This window comes from Silurus aristotelis (assembly GCF_946808225.1).
Source record: "Silurus aristotelis genome assembly, chromosome: 14".
Taxonomy (NCBI): domain Eukaryota; kingdom Metazoa; phylum Chordata; class Actinopteri; order Siluriformes; family Siluridae; genus Silurus; species Silurus aristotelis.
The window spans coordinates 17,354,668-17,377,196 of NC_139587.1; the positions used below are offsets into that span (position 1 = coordinate 17,354,668).

At 37.6% G+C, this 22,529-nt stretch overlaps 1 protein-coding gene across 1 annotated transcript in view; it reads left to right on the top strand.

The window, feature by feature from the left end:
- The window catches only part of pigg (phosphatidylinositol glycan anchor biosynthesis class G (EMM blood group)), a 144,851-nt gene that overhangs the window by 93,942 nt on the left and 28,380 nt on the right, over positions 1 to 22,529 (top strand). Inside the window, exon 10 of the mRNA XM_083561579.1 lies at positions 14,965 to 15,156. Within this exon, the coding sequence (XP_083417705.1) occupies positions 14,965 to 15,156 (192 nt within the window). The remainder of the gene's footprint in view (positions 1 to 14,964; positions 15,157 to 22,529) is intronic.

The following is a 22,529-nucleotide window of genomic DNA, read 5'->3' on the forward strand; positions in this document are numbered from 1 at the left end:
AGAAGAGGTGGAGAAGGTGGAGGAGTTCAGGTACCTGGGGTCAACAGTGCAAAGTAATGGAGAGTGTGTTAGGGAAGTAAAGAAAAGAGTGCAGGCAGGGTGGAGTGGGTGGAGAAGAGTGACAGGAGTGATTTGTGATAGAAGAGTATCTGCAAGAATGAAAGGGAAAGTTTATAGGACTGTGGTGAGACCTGCGATGTTGTATGGATTAGAGACAGTGGCATTGAGTAAAAAAACAGGAGGTGGAGCTGGAGGTAGCAGAGCTGAAGATGTTGAGGTTTTCGTTGGGAGTGACGAGGATGGACAAGATTAGAAATGAGTTTATTAGAGGGACAGCACATGTAGGATGTTTTGGTGACAAGGTGAGGGAGGCGAGATTGAGATGGTTTGGACATGTGCAGAGGAGGGACATGAATTATATTGGTAGAAAAATGCTGAAGATGGAGCCACCAGGTAGGAGGAAAAGAGGAAGGCCAAGGAGGAGGTTCATGGATGTGGTGAGGGAAGACATGCAGGTAGTTGGTGTAAAAGAGGCAGATATAGAGGACAGGGTGGTATGGAGACGGATGATCCGCTGTGGCGACCCCTAATGGGAGCAGCCGAAAGAAGAAGAAGAAGAAGTTCTTATACTTATAACTTAATTATATTTTAGCAACAAAAGGAACTAACGGACCCCTTTAAAGGACCCCTCTAGCCAAGACCAGTTATGAACTTGGGTGATGTAGTGGACATTGAGGAAAAGGCAGACAAGATTTCATACATCATGCTGACTTGTGCTGGCATTTCTACCTCAATGTCCACTTTTGGTTAAAATCAGATTATTTGGAGTATGAAATTGTCCATATTAGCCTTGTGATAATGTAAGTAATATGCAATAGATCACATGTGGCATTTGGGTGTGGTCAGAAACACATAATGCATATCTCAGTTGTTTTTTTTTAACACATCCATGTTACTTTTGTTTATATGCAACAAACAAGGTAATATAACAGTATGAAGGTTTAACTTGGAAGATCGGACGGACGGACGGACGGACGGACGGACGGACGGACGGACGGACAGACAGACAGACAGATAGATAGATAGATAGATAGATAGATAGATAGATAGATAGATAGATAGATAGATAGATGGATGTACAAGTATGAAACTTTTTCATTAAAAATACAGTTTTAGCATGAAAAAAAGCTTTACACACTTCTGGCATCTGGACAGTTAGTTCCTCCGTACATTCAGCTGAAATACTTTCCCATTCCTCTTTTAAAACTTGCCAAAAGTGTTCTTCAATAGTTGGATATTTTTTTTTCTGACAGCGCAATTTAATCCAAGAGCAGTTTAATAGGATTTAGGTGCAGTGACTGGGCAGGCCATTTCATGATCGATAACAATCCTTTACTCTCTTAATAAGACTTTCAGAGTTTGAGTGTATGCTTTGGGTCATTGTCTTGGTGTATGGTGAAGTTGGTTCCAGTTAGCCATGGTCAAGATGGAATTGCATGACAGTAAAGTACAGTATGGAGTAATCGCTATGTTGGTTCGGTATTGCTTTCAACCGGAACAAGTCTCCAACCTTCCCTGCTCCAAAACAACCTCAGACCATTAAGCTTCCACCTCCACGTTAGACTGTAACTGTGAGGCAGTCTGCCAACATCTTCTCTCGTGTTCTCCATCTTAGTGAGAAGCAAAAGCTCTTCTGTTAGAGCCAAATGCGTCAAAATTGGACTCATCTGTCCACAGAATTCTTTTCTTCCAGTCATTCATTGTTCAGTTCTTGTGTGGGTTTTTTTTTTTTTTTTTTACCTTTTACTCAGTTTGTTGCATATAAACCAAAGGAACATGCCATGTCATTACAGAGGCAAGAAAACTAGAAGTGTTTTATGAGTGGGATATAGCTTTTTTTTAGCATGTTTAGTTTGTTTGTTCATTTGTTTTTTTGCTTATGCATGGTCATGAATGCTGCAGAATTGAAGTCAGGACTATAAACAAACAAGATGCACTATGAGCTATAATTTAGTTCATTATAAGTTCACTGTGCAAATACACTGTGCTGAACAGCAGCAGAGATGCTTATTGAATTCTTGTGTAGTGCATGTGTAGTGCAGTCGAACAACTCATTGTTGCATTTTCCTCATTAAAACGTCCGTTCGTGTTTTGCGAGTGAAGACATTCACAGTAACTGTATGGCAAGCACGGACAAGATGTATCAGAGAAACCTTTTTCTCCTTTTCTTCGAAGTCAGAAACGCTATTAAGGCTCATATGGAACTACAAAACAGGCGAAAATGAAACACATTACGAGATACACGACAAAATGAAATGTCTGACTTGATAGCCATCTCATTCGGCGATTTTGAGACTTTCACGAAAGTAGGAGAAGCCTTTATTTGTCACATATAAATTAGAGCAGAGTGAATTTTTCTCCTCACATATGATGCACGGAATGCAGTGTCAGCCATGGCACAACACCCCTGAAGCAGATATGGTTAAGGGTTTTGCTCAAAGACCCAACAGTGGCAGCTTGACAGTGCTGGGGCTTAAAACACCAATCTTCTGATCAATCTTAAACTTTACAGATACAGGTAGTGGCATTGCATCATATCCCAAGCTCATGTTAACAAACTGGAAAGTCTTAGTAAGCCATACCCCCTGACTATTAGAAAACATTTCGCACGCAAGTACTTGGCAACCAGCGGTACTCTAAGGTTGATACAGAATACTGACATATTTAGTATTCACTATTATTAACCTATTAATCATGCCATTTAGAATTACCCCAATAATTAAGCTTAAACTCTGATCAGTATATCTCACAGCTTAAGTCTAGGACACACCAATCTAATTTTGTGTGGTTTTTTAACATTGTTCTGCTTTTATTTTTTTTTTCGGTGTGTCGGAGCTCGTCGGCAAGAAAGAGAACTCCGATTGGCTAGTCAGCTTAGCGAATGAGCACACAAGAAATAAAAAAAAAAGGAACTGATGATAGCAAAGTATAAGAATAATAAAGCAAAGAATTTTCCTTATCCATTTCTCTTTTTGTTCATCCACAAGAAGGAAACCATGGGCTGACAATGCTAGGTCCAATTTCTACTTAGCAGACATGATTAAAAAAAGCGACAAATTATTTAGTAATGATCGCAGCAGATGTAAATGGTGCTTCCATTATATATTCGCAGTTCTAGCTCTTTCGGTGTACTTGTTTGAATGCTGAATACAGACGACTGCCACCTGCTGCTATGGTGGAGTATACGCAAGCGCAGAACGTACAAGCTATGATGAACAAAATTATAAACGCAACATTTTTGTTATTGCCCCCATTTTTCATGAGCTGCCCACAAAGATCTAAGACTTTTTCTATGTACACAAAAGGCCTATTTCTCTCAAATATTGGTCACAAATCTGTCTAAATCTCTAACACTGTGTTTGTGAGCACTTCTCCATTGCCGAGATAATCCAGCCACCTCACAGGTGTGGCATATCAAAATGCTGAATAGACAGCATGATTATTGCACAGGTGTGCCTTAGGCTGGCCACAATAAAAGGCCACTCTAAAATGTGCAGTTTTACTGTATTGGGGGTCTGGGGGAGTCAGTATCTGGTGTGGCCACCATTTCCCTTAAGCATTTAGCCCTGTACAGTAAAAACCGGGAATCATCTATGAAGAGAACACCTCTCCGAAGTGCCAGAGGCCATCGAATGTGAGCATTTGCCCACTCAAGTCGGTTACGACAATAAACTGCAGTCAGGTCGAGACCCCAATGAGGACGACGAGCATGCAGATGAGCTTCCCTGAGGCGGTTTCTGACTGTTGGAATCTTATGCAAGATGCAAACCGATAGTTGCAGCAGCTGTCCGGGTGGCTGGTCTCAGACAATGTTGGAGGTGAAGATGCTGGATATGGAGGTCCTCGGCTGGTGTGGTTACACGTGGTCTGCGGTTGTGAGGCCGGTTGGATGTACTGTCAAATTCTCTAAAAACGCCTGTGGAGACGGCTTATGGTAGCGAAATGAACATTCAGTTCACACGCAACAGCTCTGGTGGACATTGTGCTGTGTGATAAAACTGCACATTTTAGAGTGGCCTTTTATTGTGGCCAGCCTAAAGCACACCTGTGCAATAATCATGCTGTCTAATCAGCATCATGATATGCCACACCTAAGAGGTGGATGGATTCTCTCGTCAAAGGAGAAGTGCTTACTAACACAGATTTAGACAGATTTGTGAGAAATAGTTTTTTTTTGTGTACATAGAAACAGTCTTAGATCTTTGAGTTCAGCTTATGAAAAATGGGGGCAAAAACTAAAGTTTTGCGATTATAATTTTGTTCAGTGTAGTTGGCTGTCAGCTTTGGTCTGGCCGATGTGTTCTGGTGCACCTTTTTTTGCGAGGTGAAAGCGATGTGAGGAAACGTGAGACGATGCTACAGTCGGCTTTTCTCAGAGCTAGTTCTTTAGCGTCGGTTTGGTGTGTCCCTACCTTTAAAGTAGAATCTAGGTGTTCAACAACATCATGCCATAGGCTAATATGAACCATTAACCTGATAATTGTACTTGTTATCCTTAATGACTTCTAAATCACATCAGGCTCATTCCTTCTCTCATAGCTTTATCATTTTCGGTTCAATCAAGTACTCCGGTGAGCCTCAGCAAGCCAGGAATCGGCACGAAGGCGCATTGTTTATCGCTTCCTGCTGAGTGGTAGGGAAATAAAATGTGCGAATGATATGGGGCGATGTAAGTGCTAACAATGTTCTATCTCTTCTGATTGTCTCCTGTTGGTCTCAAATCACTGCTTATCACTGCTGCATGACTGGAGCTTCCCAGGTGCTAAGAAATGCTCTGTGACACAGCATAAATCTAACTTGCACAGCCAAAATTGATAGAAGTTCTACTATATGTTCCTTAACTTGTTCCCCCCCCCCCCCCATTCTGGTTGTCTGAAGCCTTTCTGTGTTGTTGAAAAAGGTGTGCTTTGTGTCTGACTGCAGTTACCTTTTCACATTCTAATCCACTGGAAAGCATTTACTGACTCACTGTTTCATTTTTATTCTTATATTTATTTTTAATTATAGGCAGGAAAGTTTTTGACGAATCTTGATTAATTCCTTTTTTTGGATGTTTGTTCTGTAACAGTAAAACCAAAACTCTCCGAATTTTCATGCTGCTATGACCAATTTCCTTTTCAGAGAGAGCCTTAATAATAACGAGTCCATATTTAATTATTGACACGGAACTGATACTGAATGCGTGTAACATTTTCAACACACAAATTTTTATTTGTCCTTAAGGCTTCCAGGTTTGTATTTGCTCACTTTGATTATTGCCTAGACTTTGCACTTGTTCATATTTTATTACGTGATGAATGCATTTTCATACCTCATGGGATGCATAATAAGAAAGGAAGACCATGAGATGCCATGGCTGAGAAATAGGGGGGGAATCAAGATAATCATTTTTGTAGTAGTTTAAATATTTGATTTTATAGTTATTCGAAAATATTAAAGTTTTTTGTGGCAGTCACATTGTGTAAACAGGCAAATTTGATGAAGGCCATCTTACTGTGAGGTAGTAGTTAACAAAAATGTAATAAATGAAAATAAATTAATAAATAAAAATACCAAAGCCTTTACAGCTGAGTAAATATTTGAAGGCAAAAATAAATTAGATATCACAAAACCCAGCAAAAGTAAACATCACATCATTTTCTGGACCCTGGGAACTGCAACGGAAATTATGTTAACAAACATAGAAGGAATTATAAACTATACAACTTTTTTTTCTTCTAATTGGCCTGAAGTAAATGGTTGCCATTGTTGTGTTTACAGTTTGAATCCCATGCCATCTGTGCCTGGGAGAAAAGTAGTGTTTCTCCAACAAACAGCATGGCATGGCCTTGCAGCAAATCCCGACTTGGGGCTATGTGCAACCTGAGTGAGTGCATATGTCAGTTTTTCTTTAAAAAACTTTTTCCACAAAAGAAGGTGAAGTTAGGTAGTACAATACTGCACAATTTAATGGTATAGTGTATAGTGAATACAACACTATTTAGGATTTAACATAAAATCTTATATAACCTTCTTAATCGAGCAGAATACAAAAGATATTTGAAAGAGAACAAAACTTTGGCAGTCAATCCTGGTTTTCATTCTGCCATTGACTAATCAGTGTTTGCTTTAGTCCACCCACTTGTCATGGCTTGACTGCAATTAAAAGAAAAAAACATACCATAACCTATGTCTGAGTAGAGTGTGTGTCTGATTACTACTAAAGCTCAGATAAGTGGAGTGTCAGAGTTATGGTTGTCTTTCTGCAAGTTTCTCCCAGCTCCACACATGATCTCTGGGGCTCAACCTGACTCACCAGTGGGTTTTTGTCATCTCTTGTACCAAAGCCTTACTCCCATGATTGCTTAGTTCAACCAGGCAGCCATCTCTATTCTCTAAGAGTACTCTATTGAGAATACAGTACACTAAGGTTACTCTTAGAGTCCAGTTTGCTTCAAACTTCATCCATGTAATAATTATGAAGGCCTGTGTGCTCCTGTGACCCTTAAATGCAGCAGAATGTTTTTTTGGTAGCTCTCCTTATATTTGTGCTTCTACATAGTCCTGAGCTCTGCGGCCAGTTGGTTTGACCTCATGGCTCTGCATATGGATATGTATGTTCAGCAGTTAGACCTTATATAGACAGGTGTATGCCTTTCCAAATGAAGTCAAATCATTTAAATGTGCCACTGGTTAATGCCAATGAAAGTGTAAATACATCTTAAAGATGATCCAGAGAAATAGGATACGACTTGAGCTTTAAAGTGTCATAGCAAAGGATCTGAATATTAATGCAAATATGATCTTTCTTTTTTTATTAATTTAAAAATGGTCTTATCACACTTTTTTTTTGCTACAGTATTGTGGCGTATGGAGTGTAGATCGATAGTACAATATATATAACTTAACAAACGTGTAAATGCTCATTGGATGCACTGTAACACACTACATCTTCTGTATAACTCCTTTTATAAAACACTTGCCAAAGTGTCTCTCCTGAAACAGTAAATGGTTAATGACCTTCTCAGGAGAACAGCAGTCACGTCATCTGCACTTCGTAAAAGCAGATAAATAATTCCATTAAAAAATTATTTTATTTTATGTAACAGAATTATTCATCAATAGAGTTTAAAAGTCTAGGTCATTACTACATGAAGAGTTCTCCATTAATCTTTTTTGGGGTTTTTGTGATTTTGAAATGAACTATTTTACTACAATGTTATGGACTTGCACTAAGCCAAGTTTATTTCTATATCGCTTTTTCACAACAAACATTGTCTCAAGCATTGTATTCTCATCACTACCACTTTCTGATGCTGTTTTCTTTTGTGGTTTAATATATACATTTTAAATATAAAATACGTTTGTTGAAGCATTTCTGTCATAAATATATGAGGCTACTGTAATCCACATTGCAAATACAATACTACAAATACTGCAAATATTTTGGAGAGTAGCAGGTGTGAGCACAGTGCAGGAGAGATAAGCAAGCAAACAACTGTTTTATAACACCTTGTAATTCTACTTGCCACCTTTAATAATTTTACATTTTCATTCAGTTCGATTTAATTCTGTTTTATTTGTATAGGGCTTTTACCAGTGGCCTTTGTCTCAAAGCAGCTTTACAGAAATAAATAGGTTGTAACATTTGAATTTATATGTTAGTGCCTATAAGTTTAGTGCCTATAAGTTTAGTGCCTTGAAAATGTATCCCTAATGTCAAGGAAAAATCTCCCTGGGATGGTATGATGAAGAATCCAGAATCAATAGAGAACGTTTCCTCAAGTGGTCGTTACCTAATATTCATTCATTATAGTTTTAGCATTGTTGAGGTGTGATGTTCAGTGAACTGTTCAGTGAAGGGCCCTTAAATGCAGAAATGGAGACATTGTAGTAGATTATTTCTATTAATTACAGTCCAAATCCCTCCTCATGGTTCTTGAGTTGCTCTTTGTGGATCTTTAGGCTGTTCATTTAAAATCATCTTTAGCTGCACAGAGTGGTCTCCCACTGAAGAGAACTCTTTCCAGCGGTAGGGCTATAGGATGAATTAGTCAGATCTGGAAAAAAGAAAGTGACACGACCAGTGCTAACTGGCACCTCAATAGGGTGGCGAGGGGGGGGTCGGGGGTTGTCGACATTTAGAGAGAAATAAGGATTACAGTAATCCCCCATTTATCGAGGTGGTTACGTTCCAAAACCGTTTGTGATAAACGAAAAATCTCGAACTCGAAGATCTCGAGTTATATTAAGAAATGTAATTATTTCAACATAAAACTCCATAAAAACAATTCCCTATAAGTTTTTTGGTCTATAGTGCTATCCGTGAGAGACCGGGAAATTCAGCTGAACAAATTTGTTTTGTGGCAAATGCAATTCCGCGATAAACCGGGGGTGATTCTAATTGAGGTAAAGCAGGGGATTATGTATTAAGTATCCTAATCGTTACATAAAAGTCACAGACACTGTACAGTGTGATCAGGGTGCAAGTTCTCTTTCAAGGTAGCTTTGGCGGCATAACACATCAGATTAGGTGGACGACAGCATCCTAACATCCCAGTTCATCAAAACTCTATATGGATGATCCTGCCAGATCTACAAAATGTATTTCTTTTTCTTTCCAAAAAATCCATAAAGTGCTGTTGTCATTTTTTTTTTTTTGGTCTTAAAAAGTTCTGGTGGCATCTCTAATAAATATAAGAACACTGATACTCAAGTTAAATAGCTGATCAGGTCATGCATTTGAAGTACAGTATATTGTGGATGTAAATGCAGACTTTTTTTTTTTTTTTTACTAAGTCTAACCAAAAAACAATGAAAAAACCCAGAAGAACAAAACAAGTAAACAGCAAAAAAAACCAAACAAAAAAACCCCAACTTTTTTCCCCTTTTTTGCCTGGGAGGTCTGAGAAGGTTATTAAAGATAGCTTTCTGAAAAAGTAATAAATAAAGTTGTTTATTAGAGTTTGTATGACAAAGTTTTATTACATACTGTACAGGCTTCCAGCAATTCTATAAAAAAATTATAATAAATTAAAAATTGTATCCGATTTAAGAATTAAGAAGAAGAGTAATTAGAAATAATTAATGCAATTATTTTTCTGACTAAGTGATTAGTCAGTGATGAAATACAATTTTGTCAGTGTAATTAGTAATTGGCTATTCATTCAACAACTAAACCCACTACTAAGTTTGCTGTGCTGTAATAAGAAAATCACCTGCTTTGTATCCACCTCACATCAGGCCCCATTGGTGATAATTTTCTATAAGATTACACCCTGCAGTGCTTTATGTCTTAGTAAGTGCATACTTTGCATTCGCCACATATCACATGATGCTTTACATCAGAGACATGGTCAGTAATTTGCTGTGTAATGACAAGCGGCTCTGTGCATGCAGATGAAGTGCACATCGGCGGTTTGAGAGCAGTGAGTCATCCACTCTACCGGATTTTTTTATTTTTTTTTGCGTGTTTCGTCTGAAAGACACGGAGGGCTAAATGTTAGGCTCAGATTGTGCTCAGACACCTCACACTTGACTCAGGAGGAAATGCAGACTCGACTGCCAAATATTGCTTCTTGTTCAAATAGCTTGTTGAGCTACTTCAAGCTTACAACATGAATGCTAACACTATTATTAACATGTGAGGTTGTTGGTTAGAATTCTGTTTACTGGGAAGTCCTGTTTGTCTGGAGTGTACTGTATATGTGTCCACTCAGTGATTTACAGTGGATCCGGAAAGTAGTCACAGCGCTTTACTTTTTCCACATTTTGTTATGTTACAGCCTTATTCCAAAATGGATTAATTTCATTATTCTCCTCTAAATTCTACAAACAATATCCCATAATGACAATGTGAAAGAAGATCGTTTAAAATCTTTGCAAATGTATTAAAAAAAAAAAAAAAAAGGAAAAAAGCACATACATAAATATTAACAGCCTTTGGCATGACACTCAAAATAGAGCTCAGGAACATCCTGTTTCCAATGACCATCCTTGAGATGTTTCTACAACTTGGAGTCCATCTGTGGTAAATTAATTTGATTGGACGTGATTTGGAAAAGCACACCCCTGTCTATAAAAAGGTTCCACAGTTAACAGTGTCAGAACACAAACCAAGCCAAGAAGTCCAAGGAATTGTCTGTAAACCTCTGAGACGGGATTGTATCGAGGCACAGATCTGGAGAGGGGTACAGACTAAATTCTGCAGCATTGAAGGTCCCAATGAATGCTCTATCAAACATAAATGGACCTAGAGGGGGCTGCCTGGCCAAACTTAGTGATCATAGGAGGTGAGCAAGAACCCGATGGTCACTCTGAAAGAGCTCCAGCGTTTCTCTGTATAGAGTGGAGAGGAGATCATCCATCTCTGCAGCACTCCACCTATCAGGCCTGTATGGTAAAGTGGCCAGATCGAAGCCACTCCTCAGTAAATAGCACATGACAGCCCACCTGGGGTTTACCAAAAGGCAACTAAAAGACTTTCAGACCATGAGAAACAAAGATTGACTTCTTTGGCCTGAATGCCAAGCTTCATGTCTGTAGAAAACCAGGCACCGCTCATCACCTGGCCAATACCATTCCTACAGAAAAGCACGATGGTGGGAGCATCATGCTGTGGGGATGTTTTTCAGTGGCAGGAACTTGGACACCTGTCCAGATCAAGGGAAATATGAATGCAGCAATGTTCAGAGACATCCTTGATGAAAACCTGCTCCAGAGCGCTCTGGACCTCAGACTGGGGCGACGGATCATCTTCCAACAGGACAAGGACTCTAAGGACACAGCCAAGATAACAAAGGAGTGGCTATGGCACTAGACTGCGAATGTCCCTGAGTGGCCCATCCAGAGCCAAGACTTGAAGCCAATTGAACATTTCAGGAGAAATCTGAAAATGGCTGTTAAGAAGAATGGAAATAACTGCCTAAAAATAGGTGTGCCAAGCTTGTAGCATTATACTTAAAAAGTCTTTAGGCTCTAATTGATGCTAAAAGATTTCTTTTTGTACATTGTTATTATGGGGTATTGTTTGTAGAATTTTAAGGAAAATAATGAATTTAATCTTTTTTGGAATAAGGCTGTAACATAAACTGTGGGAAAAGTAAATCGCTGTGAATACTTTCTGGATGCACTGTAAGATAAACTTACTTATCTGCTGACTCACATATATGTTTCCTGTTCCAAGTATCCACATCTGTGTCCCAAAGTAACTTACTGAAAAACACAAGAAAATAATACATTGTTATACCAAATTTGTGAACAGCTCTGACAGTTCCGCAACCTTATTTTTCCTGTTATGGTGGTTTGAACTCGTTTGTGGTCATTTCGATTGAATTTAATAATAGTTTCCTAAAAAATCATAACATTAATCTAATTTAAACCACGGTGACCCTGAACATTTAGTTGCACGCCATCGTCACATGTTCAATAAACATGGTCATTTTTTGTTGTGATCAAACAATAAAAAAAAAAAAAAAACATTTTGTTGCATTCAGCTGGATATAAACAAACAAATTACAATTTGTAAATGTATATATGTTTATTTGTTTGCGATTATCTGCTTATTTTTAAAAATATATTCTTATTTAGTTACATCCCTAACACAAACACGCAACATTAACAATATCCTTCACCTTCTCACTCGAATACACTTGTCTCAGTCTCAATGTCCCACACATGATTACCTTAGATGAGAAAAGAACACAGCCAGCATGCTAAAAAGGCACATTATTTCCATTCCTAATAAACTCTCTCTCACACACACACACACACACACACACACACACACACACACACACACACACACACACACACTCATATACAGTATTTGCAAAAGCAGTGCATGCTACTATAATTTCAAACACATTAAATGCCAGTCATTGATTTCTTTTTTCTTTACCCTCCGAAATGTAATCACTAATACATGCATTAAACATGTAAACATGTCTACTCGCCTATAACAGCAGCGACACAATGATCTCAAGAGACTTGTTTGAAGATGTAGAAAATCTGCCACTGATGATGCATCTTGATTTTTAGGAGAAAACTAGTAATCTGGCTGCATCTCATTAGTGAGTCACTGCTCTTGCAGGAAGATACTGACAGGAAATTATGTCATGAAATGATCATGAAATTATTGAGCCAGGTTATTAAAGTGAACAGACTGCTTTAGGTTGCATTTACACTTGTGGGCAAAAAGATGTCTGAATCTTAAGTAAATTATTAATTAGTAGTTAATTAGTAGTTGAAGTAAATTAAGATGGCATAACTTTTTTTTTTACAAATTTTAATTGTAGAAATCTTGTGGTAATACCTGCTTTTTACAGAACAACATTTAATGTTTCATTCAATGTATAAAACCCCCCTTTTTTTTTGTTGCATAACAATAATACTAAACAGTTGGATCACGGTGGTTCCTTAGGAACCGTGCCGCCTCACAGATCAATGGTTTGTGACCATTGAGTTGCAGGAACAGGTTTGGGTCTTCTAGTTTATTTGAAGGAAAAAGTTAATGGTACCACATCGAAAGACATCCTATACAATTGTGTGCAATTAGGGAAGAACCACATATGACTGAAAAAGTCAAAAATATGTCTTAATAATTTGTCCATATATAGTAACTCATGTTATCTGGAAACTGCTGTGTACAATATACAATGTACAAACGGTATCTCTTGAATATACATTCATGTGAAATACTTATTAGCATATTTATTAGCTCATTAGCATGCATTATATATTGTTTAATACCCATTTCATTTTGTTTACTATTATAACAGTCTATCTATATTGTAACTATAAATCTATGTTTTTATAACAGACTCTACAACAAGGACATTAATGAAAATGACTCATATTATGAATTCATATTATATTTTAAGTCAGTGTTGTGTTAAATAAATTTTTTTTAATGTTAGTTCTAGGTAAGCAGCACATATAAAAAAAAAAAGGCAACAAATGACTAGTTTCATCATGGTTGAAAGGTCACAAGTCAAAATCCCAGCTAAGCTGCCCCTTCTGGGACCTTGAGCAAGGCTCTTTACCCTCGACTGTTCAGTTTTATAAATACAATTATTGTTAGTCACTCCAGATAAGCACTTCTGCCAAATCCCATCAATGAAATTATAGGCTTGCAGAGATATATTAATGTGAACATGCATTTAAAATGATTTCTTGGTATGTTGAGCTTGAGAGATTTGAATCCGATTTTGTTTTTTCAGACATTGCCAGGACATGCCAAAGAGCATGTGACATACTTTCTAATCCTCAGAGATCTTAACTCACAAAGAAAGACTGCTTTTGCAACAGCAAAATCAGTCCAGAAATCCGAAAAACCTGGCTTAACTTTCTATTCTGTTGATATTGAAAGAATAAAAAAAAAAAAAAAAACCACCATACTTCTGCCATCTCCTGTATATGGGATATGGACAGAATCGCAGTGTTCTAGTTTGGTGAATATCCTGTCTTACTGCTTTCAGCTTTCTCTTATTATCCTTAGTCTGAAGGATACACGTTCATAAATTTAAAAAGAAATTCATTTTTCTCCAGAGCATCCTTTCCTTTAGTGCTCTAGTACAATTTGATATGTTTCTACATGTTTTTCCACAGAGACTGTGGAAGGACAATATTTTTTCTTTTCTGCTTCTTTGCTTCTCCAATTGGCCTTTTTTTTATTTATTTATTTTTAGATATTTTTCTATTGCAGCCAGTAATAAACTGTTAATGCTGGCCCATTTGGTACAAAATTAATCGTGACATGGATTCACAATTTGGTTAATTCAAGATTGTTATTTGTAAATGGAGAAGATGGAATTAGACTTGATCGTTCGAGCGAATTAGACATGACCGCTTAATCACACAGAGCGATGTGAGTCTGCTTTACAGAAAATGACATAATATGCCAAAAAGCATTTCAAATGCCAGTTATATGCCAGAATTTTCTTTTCAAAGATGATGGCCAGTTTAAAGAATTTGATTTCATCATATCAGCCTAATTTAGTGCATCGGCTGTTAGACTAAACGTGAATTTGGCTTGCTTTCCCTGTACTCTAGTAGGTAAGATCACATTCTGGTTCCTTTTTTTTTTTTGTCCCAGAACAAGTTTCGCATTCCACTAAGCATCAGTGATAAGAACACTTACAAGATGAGATATTAAAGTTACTGAGCAACAAATTGAATGAAAAACAGAAAAATAAACTCAGTGGCTTGTCAATATAAATTAGCTCAGTTTTCAGCCAGCTTTTATTAGAGATTTATTACACTCTGGGTTTATGTGCAATGCACATCCAGTCAGGCGCTGGCTTTATTGCTGAATCTATAGTGTCTGGCTTTTTAGAGATTCGAAAAACACATAACTTTTACAATGAAGGATGCTGACATTTTTTAAAGGAAAGATTCCAATTCTCTTACCAGGCAAACTGAGTGCATGAGAACGTGTGTATGTGTATGTGTATGTGTATGTGTATGTGTATGTGTATGTGTATGTGTATGTGTATGTGTATGTGTAAGTGTGGGTGTGTGTGGGTAGGGGTATGGGTATGGGTATGGGTATGGGTGTGAGTGTGAGTGTGAGTGTGAGTGTGAGTGTGAGTGTGAGTGTGGGAGGGTTAGTACATGTGTGTTAATGAATGTCAGGACGTGTGTGTGTGTGTGTGTGTGTGTGTGTGTGTGTGTGTGTGTGTGTGTGTGTGTGTGTGTGTGTGTGTGTGTGTGTGTGTGTGTGTGCGTGCGTGTGTGTGTTTTGAAAGGTTTTGTGTATGGGTGCAGGTGAGTTACTGAGTGGACAGGTGTGCCTGTATAAAGGAGCTCGTATGTGGTGTGTGAAAAGTGTGTGTGTGTGTCTGCACATTTGCCTCAACAGGGATAGTGTTCTTGCAGAAATTGCACTATTGAAATGTAATTACCTTTGTGTGTGTGTTTCCACAGTGGGGATCATAAGCTGTTCCTGTCTTTGCTGTCTGTTCTCTCTCTGTTACTGATTTTCCTGCTGGTCCAGCGCCACTGTTCACTGGTGTCTAAGATCGCCCTGGCACTCGGCCTGCTGGGAGTTTACAGCTACCGTGCTGCTGTTGGCAGCGTCCTGTTCCCATGGCAACACTCTGCCCAAACTGTGTCCAAGTAAGTTCAAATGCATTAAAATATTCCATTCGTGCCTAGAAAGTGATGTGGACATGCCGAAAGGAATGCCATATTATAAACGCCTTAAGTCGAAAACTTTATTTATTTATTTTGTTAAAATATTCAAATGTGGTTTAGGGCAGAGGAAATTGTAATTTATTTGTTTAATAATGGCAAATCTCATGGCAAAGGAAAGTCTTATTTTGGCATTCACCAGCTCCCTGTCCATCATGTCTTGCTTTGAATTATAATTAAATATCAAAAAATCCTTTCATACTGTTAACAAAGTGTACAGTTTTACACTATATGGACAAAGGCTTTTGGACACCTAACCATAAAATTCTATATTTGCTTTTTGAACTTTCCATTCCACATTTAGTCCTCATCTGCTTTTATAATAACCCTCACTTTTCTGTTCCACTAGGTTTTGAAGTGTGATTTTGGGAAACTTTGTGTTTCTGAAGGCAGGTATTGATGTAGGGTGATGTGACCTAGGGTGCAGTCAGCATTCCGATTCATTCCAACGGTGTTTGATAGGGTTGAGGTCAGAGTTTTTCAACAGGGCACTTGAGATCTTCCACTACAGCCAATTAAAACCATATCTTCATGGAACAGGTTTGCGTCTCCTAATTCAATTAAAGAGACATTTTAATGCTACTGCATCCAAAGACATCCTGCACTGTGCTTCCAACTTTGTTGTAACAGTTGGGAAACACACATATATTTAAATAAGTACACAGTGGTGTGAAAATGGTCTGGGTTTTTTTTTTTTTTTTTTTTTTTTTGCATGTTTGTCACACTTTATTGTTTCAGATCATCAAACTAATTTATATATCAGTAAAAGATAACACAAGTAAACACAACATGCAGTTTTTAAATGAAGGTTTTTATTATTGAGGGAAAGCACAATCCAAAACTACATGGCCCTGTGTGGAAAAGTGTTTGCCCCTAAACCTAATAACTGTTTGGGCCACCCTTAGGAGCAACAACTGCAATCAAGCGTTTGCGATAACTTGCAATGAGTCTGTTACAGTGCTGTGGAAAAAATTTTGCTCTACTCATCTATGCAGAATTGTTGTAATTCAGCCACATTGGAGGGTTTTCGAGCATGAACCGCCTTTTTAAGGTCATGCCACAGCATCTCAATAGGAGTCAGGTCAGGACTTTGACTAGGCCACTCCAAAGTCTTCATTTTGTTTTTCTTCAGCCATTCAAAGGTGGACTTGCTGGTGTGTTTTGGATCATTGTCCTGCTGCAGAACCCAAGTTCGCTTCAGCTTGAGGTCACAAACTGATGGCCGGACATTCTCCTTCAGGATTTTTTGGTAACAGCTGAATTTATGGTTCCATTTATCACAGCATGTCTTCCAGGTCCTGAAGCAGCAAAATCAGCCCCAGACCATCACACTACCACCACCATATTTTGCTATTCGTATGATGCTCTTTTTCTGAAATGCGCTGTTACTTTTATGCCAGACGCACACCTTCCAAAAAGTTCAACTTTTGTCTCGTCGGTCCACAGAGTATTTTCCCAAAAGTCTTGTGGATCATCAAGATGTTTTCTGACAAAACTGAGACGAGCCTTTATGTTTTATTTGTTTAGCAGCAGTTTTTGGTCTTGGAACTTTGCCCAGTTTTTTTCTCATGGTGGAGTCATGAACACTGACCTTAAGTGAGGCCTGCATTTGTTTGTGCTGTGCTCTTGGGGTAATTTTGTTCATCCAGCCACTCCTGGAAGGTTCTCCACTGTTTGCTGGAGTCCCAAAGCTTTAGAAATGGCTTTATAACCTTTTCCAGACTGATTGATCCCAATTACTTTCTTCCTCATTTGTTTCAGAACTTCTTTGGATCTCGGCATGATGTCTAGCTATTAAGGACCTTTTGGTCTACTTCACTTTGTCAGGCAGGTCCTATTTAAGAGATTTCTTGATTGTGAACAGGTGTGGCAGTAATCAGGCCTGGGTGTGGCTGGAGAAATTAAACTCAGGTGTGATAAACCACAGTTTTAACACACTTTTTCACACAGGGCCATATAGTTTTGGATTTTGTTTTCCCTCAATAATAAAAACCTTCATTTAAAAACTGCATGTGTTATCTTTTACTAATATCTTAATTAGATTGATGATCTGAAACAATAAAGTGTGATAAACATGCAAAAAAATAAGAAATCAGAATACACTTTTTCACACCACTGTAAACTTTCTTTCGGCTTCTCCCGTTAGGGGTCGCCACAGCGGATCCTCCGCACGTTTGATTTGGCACATGTTTTACGCTGGATGCCCTTCCTAACGCAATCCTCCCCAAGTTATCCGGGCTTGGGACCGGCACTGAGAGTGGCTGGGGATGGTTCCCTGACCGGGGATCGAACCCGGGTCGCAGCGGTGAGAGCGCTGCATCTTAAAAGGGGACCTTTTTTTACACCACTGTAATTAATAAATATAATGAGTATAATTAAGCAATGGAATGTAAGATTTTGGATGATGTTGCACTCTACTTGTGGAAGAACATTTCATTGTTCAACCACATGTATTAATTTCACGCATTCCCACCCAGAAGGAGTGTAAGTCTATATATAAATCACATAATGCACAATAAATATTATGCCTAAACAGTAATGACACATATACCCATCTGGTCAGAGTGTATGTATTATATTACTATGAGATTTGGCATGACTTTAACTATCTACCTGTTTCTATGAGAATATAAAAAGGCAATAACTTTTTTTAAAAAGAGCTTTCCGTTTTGCCAGCATTGGTTGGCTAGCTCGGGATTGGACTACCTGAAAGGCCGTGATGTAACTCTGCTCATTTGTGGAATAAACCATGCACACCCTACTGCAGTTTATCTCTTATCTGGCTAGGTAAACTACTGTATAACCTCTGTTTAAAGACAAAAAAAAAAAAAAAAAAACGGTGAGAAAAACAATAACGCTTGGTTATTTCCTGACGTGTTTACTCTCGTTAGAGGATCTGTGTGGTTTTTGTTTTGTTTTGTTTTTTGGTGTATTTTGTTCTCCAGCCTGTCAAAAAAAAAGGGCAGGAAAGAAAAAGAAACACAGGATCAGTGAAAGATATCAATGCACAGAGGATGAGAATATGGCTGGAATAACGATTTAACAGCAGTTCAAGCACAGAAATCTAGAGAATCAAACTAACAAATCTGGCGAACTATCAGAGCTAAACTTTACAACTGGGTACCGTTACACGTTACACAATTACAATTATTAGTCTGAGTTATGTTCAGTAATTCTTAAACCAATTAGAGGACAAATACATTGCATTAATAAATCATTATTTTCTAAATCATGTGCACAAGCTAAACCTTTAAAAAAATAATTAAACTTCAATTGAAGTTCATTGTCTTTAATTATCCAGTCTGGGTGTGTCTGTAACAAAGGTAGCCTCAGATTTTTGTTCCTGGCTAAATGGTGTGGAACTTCTCCTCTTTTATCAGAAAGATGCTTCTATTCATGGAACTGTCATTCATTTAATGTTTTGTTTTGTTTATGTTTTGCACTATACAATAAAAACACCTAGAGACTTTCTAAAATATTCAAACCAGCCCATTTAGTTTTAACAATAATGTCAAGGGTTAAAGTCAAACTTTATTCTAATGTTTAAAATTTTCAACCTCTTGACCTCAATGTTCATGATTGTTGATTGATTGTAACATGATTGGCCTGGTTGGATAACTGCAGGAATATTTTGTTGTACATGTGTTCCTAATTGCAACACTTCTACAGTAAGTGTATGTATTTAATGCATTGTTCTCCACATGTATGTATGGACCAAAGTCTGTATTTCAGCATGACCTCCTGCGGTTACATAAAACAGTCATACAGCAGTGTTGGACTGCACAAGAGAAAAAAATCAAAGTCAAATTAAGTTCAACATCAGAAGCATGTGTAACTGAGACACAGTCTATAGTTTTGTCTGCGATCTGATGTGCACAATTTGATTGTTAACTCCTATGTGTACTTACCCCTTCATACATATGAGCAAAAACAGTTTAAAAACTGTTTAGCTGTACTAACTCTGATAAGCATGCGAAAGTTGACAAAAATGTCTGCTTCTGTATTGTAAATACAAAATAAAAGGTCTGTCTTGGATATTGAATTTTATATTATATTGAATATTATTCAAGGCTGTTAGTGTAGCTATGAACTGTGTTACTTGTAGATCTAATACACAGTGATATAGGATGACATGCACACTTCCAAATACCCAAAAACACACCACACACACACACAGTGATAGCAATACAAAGCATTACCTCTCACCTCCTGCCCTTGACATTTTCTCTCACTTAATTAAAAGTTTGCCCTTTTACCCTTTTAACCAGGTGACCGACTTCATTTCCCTTTCACTCTCTGTGTGTATTACCCAGAAAGGGACAGAGAGTAGTGGCTTTATGTCCTTTGAATAATTCACAATGCTTCTCAGATCCACTAGAGCCACTCACACACACTCATTAGTCATTACACGCTGGTGTTTATACAGCCCTGCAACCTCTGGCTTTTCTCTTAAATTGACTACGCCGGAATCTTGTCTTGTCAGTCCTTCTGTGTGTTTAGCTGATGGAAGAATTCCATCTCCATTGCTTTCTATTGCTTTTGCTTATCACCTAGAAACATCTCTTTTTTAGCGTTCTTTTAATTGTCCATTGTACAAGGTTTAAACCTGTTCTTTTGAAATGTTGTGTGGTATAAAAATATAAGCTCTGCAGTACCTGCTTTATGATGTTCTGATGTTAGTTTGTGCTACAACAGAGGAAGAAGTAAATTCCACTGTTAGGTTTTATTATTACATCCTGGAGAGTGATTTATTTCTCTGCCATTGATTCAGATTTTTATGCCATATGTATATAGTTTTTATGGTTTTTAGGTTGTCCTTTTGGCTGAGATTTTTGTTTGAGTGATATCTTAACAAGAGTTTAAATGTTTGTAGGATTTATTGAGATGTATCACTGTAACCAAAAGAAGAACTAATTATACTCTGGAAGTGCTTCAACCAGAGTCAAAGTCACAACGAGGTCAAATGTCTGAAATAGTTTTTCTTTTTGCTTCTTTCATGTTTGTCAGGAACGCTGAGTCTAAATTTGTGTTCAAATCTGTTCTTGAACATGTCTAATATTTGACATTAACATTAGTGCAATATCTTAAGAACGAAAGATTGAATGTTTGACTATTTTATGACAATTTCCAGAGGTTTCAAGGTCACATCAAGGTCAAATCTGTAAGAACATTCCTTCTTTTTGGTTTGAAAGGATTTTAAGGGTAGTTCTTGGTTACAATTTAGCAACAAGAAGGACAAGACTTGTTTGTGACTATTGAGTCTTAATTATTTTTTATTATTATTTTATTTCATGATCTACTTAATTATTCATTAACATTCATATAAACCTATGATTTGAACTAAACTCAGAACTAATGTCCTCTCTACTCTTTTGTCAATGAAAATTAATCGACCAATCAGAATCGAGAATTCAGCAGCAATATATTACAAGTATACAAACTATTTTATGAGCATTAATAATTGATTCAATTGATTTCCTGGTGGTCTAGTGGTTAGGATGCGGCGCTCTCGACGCTGCAGCCCGGGTTCGATCCCCGGTCAGGGAACCAACCCCAGCCATTAGGGTTGCACAAGCCTTAGTGCCGGTCCCAAGCCCGGATAAATAGGAAGGGTTGCGTTAGGAAGGGCATCCAGCATAAAAACATGTGCCAAATCAAACATGCGGATGGTCCGCTGTGGCGACCCTTAATGGGAGAAGCCGAAAGAAAGTTGTTTAATAATTGATGGCTGCTAATAGTAAAAAAAAAAAAGTCGTAGTAAAAAGTCCACTCCTCTGCTATTCTATTCAAGTCACTTCTTTCTTTTCTTTCACTATTATTATTATATTTCTTTAAATAACTAGTATATAGAAAGTGAAATGTATTTGTATAGGGGAAAAAGAAAAAATATTGAGCCCAATACATGCTATGTATTTTATTCAGAATAGGTTTCTTCATGCAAACAAGAACTCTTAATTGAATAGTTGCTTGAACATGCATAGAAACCGCTCGCTTTCAAAAAGAATTTCATTAAACATACTCAGAATCACTGCATGTACAGTACAGACCAAAAGTTTGGACACACCTTCTCATTCAAAGAGTTTTCTTTATTTTCATGACTATGAATATTGTAGAGTCACACTGATGGCATCAAAACCATGAATTAACACGTGGAATTATATACATAACAAAAAAGTGTGAAACAACTGAAAAATGTCATATTCTAGGTTTCTTCAAAGTAGCCACCTTTTGCTTTGATTACTGCTTTGCACACTCTTGGCATTCACTTGATGAGCTTTAAGAGGTAGTCACCTGAAATGGTCTTCCAACAGTCTTGAAGGAGTTCCCCGAGAGATGCTTGGCACTTGTTGGCCCTTTTGCCTTCACTCTGCAGTCCAGCTCACCCCTAAACCATCTCGATTGGGTTCAGGTCCGGTGACTGTGGAGGCAAGGTCATCTGGCGCAGCACCCCATCACTCTCCTTCTTGGTCAAATAGCCCTTGATGCCTTCAGTGTGACTCTACAATTTTCAGTCATGAAAATAAAGAAAACTCTTTAAATGAGAAGGTGTGTCCAAACTTTTGGTCTGTACTGTAGATGTAGTCACTGCTTGTATGTTGGCTGAATTACACAGTAGGGATTTCTGCAGTTGTGAATGTTGTTTTTTTTTTTTTTTTTTTTCTCCATTGTAACTGTGTCATGATGAAATTAGTTTTAGCGATGCTTCCACAAGTTCTGACAATTCTATTGCAGTCTAATTTTTGTTTGCTTTGCACCCTACTGTTTTGTCAGCACATTTTTTTTCTTATACTTATTTCTCATTACTTTTGAACTGGAATTTCAGCAAAAATTGGAGCATCTGAGTGAAGCACACATATTTTGTAGGAAACATTAGATAAGGGCAGGCCTTGAGCTTGGTTTGATATCATTATTTAAACCTTTTGAGATATAAAATATCCGCATTGTGTCTCAGTGAAATATACTGCAGTATAAAAATATATACAGTATATATATGTATATCTTTGTGTTTCAAGGACTTTGCACTTATCACACATTGACAGCATCATATTTACCATGCAACAAACACAAAGGATATTGTAGCTGACGCTAAATGAACACACACTAACCTACTGTTCTATTGATAGTCAGGAAATAATTTCAAGGTATGAGGAATTAATAGTTTTAAAATTAAAGTTACAATTCAAGGAGAAATGGGGAAAATCTGTGATCTTGATTGAATCATGCTGCTCTCAACATAGAAATAAGATGTGGTAGTCAATAGAAAGTGATTTAAGGGTGGTGTTTTTTGGCATATGGAG